We start from the raw sequence: 10,029 nt of genomic DNA, 5'->3' as shown, positions 1-10,029 counted from the left end.
TTTAATCTATGATCAGTCATTGGAATTCATAAAATTGCACGTAAATCACATTGCGCAAGTCTGAGGTTTTTTAAAATACAGGAGGCGCACAACTTCACATAAATGTCAATATGACAAAGTTACAAAATGTTATGTTTACACGTTTTAGAGAAACGTGACGCACAAAAAAAGACTAGAAAAAAACAAGAATAATACAGAATCATACAATCATACAGTATGTCCGCCAAGGTGTGGATAACTAAAAGTGTAGTGAAGAGAGCCCTCTATAGCCATAATCGCAACAGTAATCATTCATTAGAAAAACAAGGCCAACAGCCATAAGTCGTGTGCTAAAACGCATAGTGATACCGGACCGACCGACAGACCGACAGACCAACCGACATAGTGAACTATAGAGTCGCGTCCACGCGACTAAAAACAGAATAATAAAAGATCAATATCAGCAAGAAATTCAACATGCTAAGTATTTAATACTAATATTGGCTACTGACTAAAAGTGAAATATTATATAATTAATAATGATATTTGTTTGTAGATTATTACAATATATTCATAAAATTGTATTTTAAGAAATACATATTTTTTGTTATTGATATTTATTAATAAATATTGTTTAAATTCTTTATTAAAGTATAATATTAGAATAATTATAGGTTTGATACAATGTATTGTTTTACGATAGGTTTTAAGAATTAACCTTTTGTGTTTGAACTTCCGTTCTGTTACTTTTTAATTAATTTGATTAGCTTAGGCTAATGAATTTGATTTAAACCATTTATTTAAATCACTGTAGGATGACTGCAGGTAAATTCAATAAACTCAACAGCAGCTCACGTTTTGATAATTCTCTGCGTAAACTGTTGATGTTGGTTGCCTTTTAGTATTATGGTCATGGCAAATAGTGTGTACTACTTGTGCTCCTTATGGAACGAATGAAATGAATTAATGATCTATTAATGCGTTATTATTTTGTTTATAATTATTGGACAATTTTAACAATCAATGTACAATGCAATATCGTAAGTAATCAATATGAAATGTAACTACAATCTAGAAAATATTATGTTGGTAATGTAATGGAAGTTGCTTGGAGTTCTACACCTCTCTCCTTCAATTTTACATCATTTTACTATGCTGGAAGAAATAAGATAAAACCTGGATTTAATTCGTCATTATGGCGAGTTATAGGTTATATGCATTTATTTAAATACAATAATAAAAAAGTTATAATATTTATTGATTGATTAATCAATAATACTAATTGCATTTATTAATAAGCCTTCTTTAGAAGCTGCAAAACTTACGTTTTTCACACATAAAGCTTTGTCTTTTACTACACCTTAGGTCAAGCCATTTCCCCCAATTAGTCATACTGACACAATCTTCGTTACTTCCGAGATTGTTTGGCTGACCAAAGAGCCAACCTGCAAAAGTAAAGGAGTTTTTATTGTATATAACATGCACCGGTAACTATCATTATACAGAGTATTGGTTGTAAGGTTTCTCAGCAACGTGATTTGTTTGGACGATGACCATGATGAGTTCTAACCTTATGTGAAACAAAAAGTGTCTTTTTTTTCATTAGATGAGCAAATTAGCATATGTGGTCAGGGATTACCATTAGTAAATTAATCACTGTCCTATCAGATAGGTGGAATCCCCCTGATGCAGGGGCTATTTTGTGAACCAGATCACCGGAGTAACCCCTATTTGTCTCGAATGATGAACTGTGTACACTGGGCCTACGGTTCATATTCCTTATCCCAAAAGACTTTTTCTACCACCAGAACTAGAGATGAGAGGCAGCTATGTATGAAAAAGATTGTCAGATAATGCTGCCTTTCATTTTAGTAAGTCATATTAATCTTTATTGGTATATCATAGTAAAATTGTATCTAGAAACTGACAATAAACATATCATGTATAAAATAGCAAGAGCAATAACAATTAAGTATCATGGTTGAACCTATAACAAATTGCAACATAGTTTTGAAGAGAGGCACTATTATGTCAACAGAATGATATTATTTTTTATCCTCTCTCCATAACAGTTGCCACATAATTATTTTTATTTCTTTATATTATATTTATTTGTAAGTATTTGTTTTATATGGATAGTTTTTCTGATAAAAAGTTGAATTGAGATGAATTGGCATCCATATGGGAAAACGTAAAAACCGCATAAATTTCATTCACATAATCTCATGAAAATAGTAATTCTACTGAATATTTAACACTTATACAGTTTATGATCATCAACTGATATCAAGTATTTCGGCAACGTACTTGTAGTCATATTATACTAGCACATCCCTTTTGTGTTTCCCTACAACTTTATCTTTTAGAACTTCAATCTCTTGTACATATTGGTAAATGTTAGGTATTTTTTTTTCAATTCACTTGGCCAGTCATTTAGATTTTTACTAGTTTTGATGTTGTGCTCGTTTATTTTAATGTTTTTATATGATGTATTGTGTGGTTCTCAATTTTTGATGTTATTTTATGCTATCTTTTTAAAACATTTTAAATATTTTAAGTAGGCCTACCTTTTAATAATGTAAACAATCACAATTCAGTTTTTCTGTGAAGATGATTTTAATAAATATACCATTATGAATGAAATGAATGAAATGATGAACACACATATTGTATTGCAATGAGGCCATTGTCTGTGGTTCAGGCTCTTTAAGCCCATCCCACAACTCAGACCCATCCCTAATTTGGATCTTAGGACAACTAACCTCTGGACAATTACCACCCGAACAACTACTTCCCGGACAATCACTCCTCTAGGACAACTACCGCCCCCCGGACAACTACACCTTATGAAACTACTCCCTAGGACAACTACTCCCAAGGACAACTACCCTATGACAACTACCCACTAGGACAACTACCCCCTACTGCAGTTTTTGGTAACAAGTGAGCATCTGCAATCATTTCATTGCCAGAATTTGATCTGTTTGGTATTAAAGCCACCAGCTTTTTGTGGCTTATAATGTTGATCGTTTGAATGCTGTTTCAAAAATTCAATGAGCATAAAAAGGACATTCAATAATGAGCCAACAAGGATGAGGAACCACCAGTTAAAGATATTGCATATCACATCAACTGCATTCAAACGGGATTGGGAGTAAAGTAATTTTCTACTACCATTCAGTGAACGGTACATGCGCTTTGCTTTTAAGGTCACCCACACAAGCATATTGTTACAAATCTTTATTATGATTGTGAAATGGTGAATACATCGAGGTTTTTGATACATTATTTAAATGTCTACAACAATCAGTATTTAACTTACTTGACAGAAAAGTCAGGAAAATGAAATCGAAACTTTGCATGCAGATGGATATCTATTAAATATATTTTACTTTGCCATCATTATAAAGTGATTGTGCTTTAAGACAGAAGAAGCAAAATAGCTTTGAAAATGTCCATAATTCTTTTGGAATTATAATCTATGTTCACCATAAATTTGACTTATCTTTACTGGACTATTATGTTATAAAAGGCGGACTAAAAAGATTCGACGTTGAACTATGATCGTGAGACGCATTGCTTGTATCCTTATTCAAGATACGTTCCTAACTTTTGCTTCTCTCTACCCAGGTGTACAAATGGGTGCCTGGTGAAGGTAAAAACTTAACTGCGCTGATTACTAGCTGCAAAATAATGGAAGTATGTGTGATAACATAGGTGATAGTGATACACCAAAAACTATGTTTTGCTTACGTGAATAGTTTGAGCCTTCATTTCTGACCCAGGCAAATCTTACACCACTTCTCTTTAAACCAATCCACATTTTTTGGTTTTTTTTATGGCTATGGACAAAACCATTTTCAGATGAATCTTTTATCACAACAAGATGAGCATCTCTGTCTTCGCAATATTTGCTAGCATCACTCCAACTCATTTTCGAACCAAAGGCTTTGTAACACTTTCTTTTGAATGATAACCAGTGATCTGGGCAACCTATAACAATTAATAATGAAATAAAAATGAGAATATAAAGAAAAAATATCATTTTGCAAATTAAAAATGTTTATCGCTTTTCCTTTTGAAAAGTGTGTACGTTTCTAATAATCATATCTGTTTAAACTTTCTATACATTTTAAGTATTATTATATTTATTTTATATTATTATTAAATATTATTATTATATTATTTTAAGATATATTTTTAAGTATATTTTATATTGAAAGTATTTTTTTCTCAAAAAAGAACACTCCTTATACTTTAACATAATCACATTATAGTTTTTCCTCTTTTTACAAAATTAATTTTAATTGATAACCAATACTGTACTAATGAATTATGTGCATTCTGTGTTATAGATCTACTTTTGGATCTACTAGGAACAAAGTTAATTGAAATTGAAACATGCATAATACATGACATAATGCTCCAGAAAAAATAGAAAAATAGATTGCATGGTGCTTCAATTGTTAAAATTCACTCTCTTTTTGCTGATTTATAATACCTTTATGTCTTGTCTCCAGTTCAATTTCTGAAATAAATAAATAAAAACAATTATTAATAAGTTAACTTTAAATATAATATTCTGTCTACAATACGAATAATAATATACCACAGAATGTGAGTTGAAATAGTAATAATATTATTATTATCATTATTATTATTATTAATATTATTACTTAATCTTGTTTAGTTCCACCATGGAGTCTCTATAGTTTCACTTTGTGTAAGAGTAAACAAGCTACATCTTAGTCTATAATGCATTTTAACTAAATGCAATCGATACTTTTGGCGTCTTTGTCGTCGTGTGACTTTACCAGGCTGAATAAAGGTAATGCGACGACATTAGTCCTATACTAAGGAAATATAATAATGAGTAAATACACAGTGTATATCTTTTTCAAATGATCAATAAATACAGGCAGAACAAAATTTACATATTTAGGCCTAACTATTACTAAAATGTAAGTAAGTGATACAGATATCATAATACGATAGAAAATTTCTAAATGTGACAATTTATCGAGTGTACGCCTATTTTTCGAAAAACTAAAAAAAAACTACTTACTTACTTACTTACCTACATACTTAATCACATATTAAAAATTACTTTAAAAAAATAAATAAATTGAACACATGAACATAGTTATTCTATCATAAAAAATGTATTAATTACACTTGGGTGTCTTTTAGCGAAATTGCGAAGCTCTCAAATACTGGGGGTTTTAGTGACCTGTTACAAAAATGACACACTACACCGTAGGAGGTAGTTCATCGGGTCGATTGTCTACGAAAGAACTACCGCACTTCACAGACTAAACATTATTAAAAACTCTTCCTTTTAATACCCTGTAACAGAAATTTGAAATTGGAATTTCAAAGAACCGACACGCGTTTCAAACCTCTTTTAATAGTTGTCTAAGATTGTAATAAATAATAATACAGTATGAATAAAAGTATTAAACAAAAAGTAAGAATATGAAAGGATAAAGATGAAATTAAATCTACGTGATAATTTTCGCTTTTAGACCACAATGGGCTTATTATTTATTTTTTATTTTATTTATATTTTTTATTATTTATTGTTATCTTCTTAGTTTGACGTGCAACCACTTTGATACAACCCTCGTCCTGCATGAATTCACACAAACATGAGTTTGTACTGCATAGTACTACCAACATTTTTGTTTTACTGCACAACAACATGTTAGTTGCCCGAAAAGCTGATATAAATAATGATTTGATTTTACACCATATTTAATGAGGGTGATCCATCCATTTAATTTACATTAAATCAGCAATTGCTGATCATTAGGGGACCTCGAAGGTTCACAAGACAAACATATGCACAAGATGCTCTACATAAACAAAGTCTTTGGGAGGGGAGTTGTAATTTTGTCCTTAGAAAAAATCCTGACATATGACGGGACTTGAACCCAGGACCCTTGGAGTGGTAGCCAAGCATCATAACCACCAAGCCTCAACTCCACTCCAGTTTGTTTGGTAACAATCATGACATTGAAAATGTAGAACAAATTAATAGTAAATATCTCTGATAATTATGTAGCGCATGGTCATCATTGCATTAACTGATTTTAATAAAAATTCTTATTTACCTTCCGCTTCGACTGATCTGTCTTCGAAACTTTCTTCATCAATAATTTCGTCGACCGTCAGTTGGTTTTCCTCATCAATGCCTGCCGTTTCAAATTGTTGTTCAACACCTTCTTCTGTAATAATCACCAAAACCACTGTTTGTGTGTGTATGTGTATTTTTATATTTGGGTATATTTCTTCAACATATAAATGCATAAAAACATACAGAAATAATATAAAGGCCTACACAAAATTGACAACATTAAACAAACTACGAAAAACACAATGTACATATAAAAACATCCATTTGGTTGTGGTATGCCACTCAAATACACAAGAACATGGTTGATCGCTTTGTAAGAAGATTGGGAGTGATAATTGGTGAGAAAAAGCAGTCGGTGAAGTCTGTCTACTTTAATTTACTTGTTTCGTTGGTGTTTTAAATATGCGAGGCATCCGTTCCACCGATACATCACCTTTCAGCAAAGTGGCAACAGACTTGGTCCTGGTTGCTCTCGCAAGTCGTTACTCCTGCTATGTGTCATCAGGCACACAACTTTTTAATTTTAATTTTAAAGTTCGAACATTTTTACCTATTGTCTTTTATATCTTTTATTGTATTTACATTATTAAAAACTCTTCCTTTTAATACCCTGTAACAGAAATTTGAAATTGGAATTTCAAAGAACCGACACGTATTTCAAATCTCTTTTAATAGTTGTCTAAGATTGTAATAAATAATAATATGAATAAAAGTATTAAACAAAAATTAAGAATATGAAAGGATAAAGATGAAATCAAATCAAATCTATGTGATAATTTTCGCTTTTAGACAACAATGGGCTTATTATTTATTGTTATCTGCTTAGTTTGACGTGCAACCACTTTGATACCACCCTCGTCCTGCATGAATTCACACAAACAGGAGTTTGTACTGCATAGTACTACCAACATTTTTGTTTTACTGCAAACATGTTAGTTGCCCGAAAATGTGATATAAATAATGATTTGAGACAGACTAGGAATGAAAGTTTTTTTACACCATATTTAATGAGGGTGATCCATCCAGCAATTGCTGATCATTAGGGAACCTCGGAGGTTCACAAGACAAACATATACACAAGATGCTCTACATAAACGAAGTCTTTGGGAGGGGAGTTGTAAATTTGTCCTTAGAAAAAATCCTGATATATGACGGGACTTGAACCCAGGACCATTGGAGTGGTAGCCAAGCATCATAACCACCAAGCCTCAACTCCACTCCAGTTTGTTTGGTAACAATCATGACATTGAACATGTAGAACAAATTAATAGTAAATATCTCTGATAATTATGTAGCCCATGGTCATCATTGCATTAACTGATTTTAATAAAAATGCTTATTTACCTTCCGCTTCCGCTTCGACTGATATGTCTTCGAAACTTTCTTCATCAATAATTTCGTCGACCGTCAGTTGGTATTCCTCATCAATGCCTGTCTTTTCAAATTGTTGTTCAACACCTTCTTCTGTAATAATCACCAAAACAACTGTTTGTGTGTGTATGTGTATTTTTATATTTGGGTATATTTCTTCAACATATAAATGCATAAAAACATACAGAAATAATATATAGGCCTACATTAAATTGACAACATAAAACAAACTACGAAAAACACAATGCACATATAACAACATCCATTTGGTTGTGGTATGAGTGAACAATAATTGGTGAGAAAAAGCAAGTGGCAACAGACTTGGTCCTGGTTGCTCTCGCAAGTCGTTACTCCTGCTATGTGTCATCAGGCACACAACTTTTTAATTCTAATTTTGAAGTTCGAACATTTTTACCTATTGTATTTTATATCTTTTATTGTATTTTAATATATGTATATCATAAATTACTAGCACCAGTTCCTACAGTGAGGGATGAATAAAGTTTTTTACTTTGAAGTCGAAATAACTGACAAAGGCCTATTACATTTTTTATTTTTTCACTCATTGCGAACGTTTTACATTCTTGAAAATAAAGCTGAATTCTGGAATTTAAAATGATAATAGTGCATGTAACCATCTTTCTTTGAAGGATTAATTTAGTTTAGTTTATTATAGGTTTGGTATGATGCTTTCAAAGATAGGTCTACACTGTATAACCATGGAGGTTATTAAACAATAATAACTTTGTAATTTACACAAATGACACTGCCACAAGACACATTCCACGCCCTTCGCAATATTTTAAAGTTTTCTTCTTCGTAATACTGTAGGCCTAACCCGTTCTGAAATCTGAAAATTCTCAATGGATACTACAATACTATGAAAGCTTAAATTTCAGTTTGTATTAAGGTAGGCGACGACCAGAACAATTGGTCAAAGAACCACTTTAGTTCAGATTAAAAGCGCAAATGTGACCAATTAAGTTATCTTTAGTTTGAGCATGGAAAAATCCTCTATGGCTTAAGTCACTCTAAATTTGTCAAGAAGAATGGAGAGTCATATTGAAACGTATCAATACAAACAATAAACATTAGCCTAACTAAAAATATGTATTGATTTAAATAATAAAAGTAGTTATTAACGCTACATAAAGAGGGGGAAAATAAATATACTGTTGATAATTAGTAAAACAAAACAAATTGCTATGTCAAATCACAGTTTACATCACAGGAATATAGCAACCTATTTTACTTGTAGGCATTTATTTTTAATAATCCACTTCACAAAATAGTAAAAATAAAATTGTGAAAAAAAGGTGAGGTACTATGTTGTAATTGGAAGTGTAGTAGGCCTACTAGTATTAAAAGGAAGATGACATGACATTATAAGCAATTGAATTTATTATCACATTGAATACAACCTAATTATTAAATTATAAAATTTAAAATTAGTAAACAGTTACTGCACTTAATTTCTAATCGAGTCCAGTTTAATATTCAGTTTTATGAGAAGATTTATGACATAAAAAATATTTAAACATGTAATATGCAAAATTTGCCAGAAGTAACTTTACGGTAAAATACACTTGACACGCGCACCCAACCACTTACGCATACAGTACAAGTAGGTTAAACACTTACCAGCTCTCGCTGTATGAAGAATGCAAACACAGAAAAGCATTACGAACACAATTGATCGATTCATTTTGATAGCGTCTTAAGTAGCTTCTGGAGTCTGATGTAGCTTCTGGAATCAGAAAGCACTGTACCTTTTGAAGTTTGAAGAAGTATCTGTTGCCTGGAGTAACTTCAGAACTATAAATGATTATAACCTGTTCTTATGATCATTTATATATGCTCCAAAAAGAGGTTGGACCACGCTTTAGAAATCAAGGCGGAGCCCTTCAAATGAAACATTTGCGTTATCTCACTAATTCGTCGGCACTATCAATTTTAGAATGTTTCGATAAGCGTACATCTTTGTTTGTTTAAAATCTAAACAAATAAAGCTATAATATGCATATCAAAATTTGAACCACAATTTTAGTTATCAAAGGCCAATAATTTACCTATATTTATTTCAAGACAATTTTGAAATCTTAGCTAATAACTCAATGGACATTGAATTTGGTGATAAATGCAATCAGACAGAACTTAATCTACCAAAATTTGTCGTAGCTCTAGCAAGGCGAATTTCTTTTACTTCAACGTTCTTGTTAGTTTGATGATTTTAAGTTTAAGACTAGGTCATTAGGAGCTTGTCATTTGCTTTATCGTAAACTTCATAGGCCTACTTTTGTTTTGTAAACTTTCATTAATTAGTGTAGTGCTCCGGCCCCTTTCAAACGTTGAATAATTAATAGTTTACTTTATTAGTATTGATTTTCCTTTTCGGTTTCTGCTCTAAACTCAGAAATCAAGTCTTTTTTTGTTAATTTCTGGCAAGAGAATAGAGTTTAAAACAACTTTTTTTAAGCTCAACATATGCAATGATAATGCTGACCTTTTTAAAAGTCAAGCTACACTAACATAATATCAATTTT

The 10,029-nt window shown here is 31.4% G+C and overlaps 1 protein-coding gene across 4 annotated transcripts; it reads right to left on the bottom strand.

Annotated features, from left to right (window-relative positions):
• Positions 1-466: 466 nt before the first annotated feature.
• Positions 467-9,320, bottom strand: LOC144836212 (C-type lectin domain family 4 member G-like). 4 transcript variants are annotated; one of them, XM_078691457.1, is made up of 7 exons: positions 9,128-9,320; positions 7,460-7,579; positions 6,093-6,206; positions 4,481-4,507; positions 3,733-3,972; positions 1,305-1,424; positions 467-1,134 (listed from the first exon to the last, which is right to left on the bottom strand). In XM_078691457.1, the coding sequence occupies exons 1-7, from the start codon at positions 9,189-9,191 to the stop codon at positions 1,130-1,132; spliced, it is 690 nt and encodes a 229-aa protein (XP_078547583.1). In that variant the 5' UTR covers positions 9,192-9,320; the 3' UTR covers positions 467-1,129. The 4 variants fall into 4 exon arrangements, with proteins under 4 accessions (XP_078547583.1, XP_078547582.1, XP_078547584.1 ...); XM_078691456.1 differs by having other exon boundaries at positions 467-1,129; XM_078691458.1 differs by lacking the exon at positions 6,093-6,206 and having other exon boundaries at positions 467-1,129.
• Positions 9,321-10,029: the final 709 nt, after the last annotated feature.

This window comes from Antedon bifida, chromosome 2 (assembly GCF_963402885.1).
Source record: "Antedon bifida chromosome 2, ecAntBifi1.1, whole genome shotgun sequence".
NCBI classification, from domain to species: domain Eukaryota; kingdom Metazoa; phylum Echinodermata; class Crinoidea; order Comatulida; family Antedonidae; genus Antedon; species Antedon bifida.
Note: the sequence above shows the minus strand (reverse complement) of the source record. Positions and strands in the feature narration are given on the sequence as shown.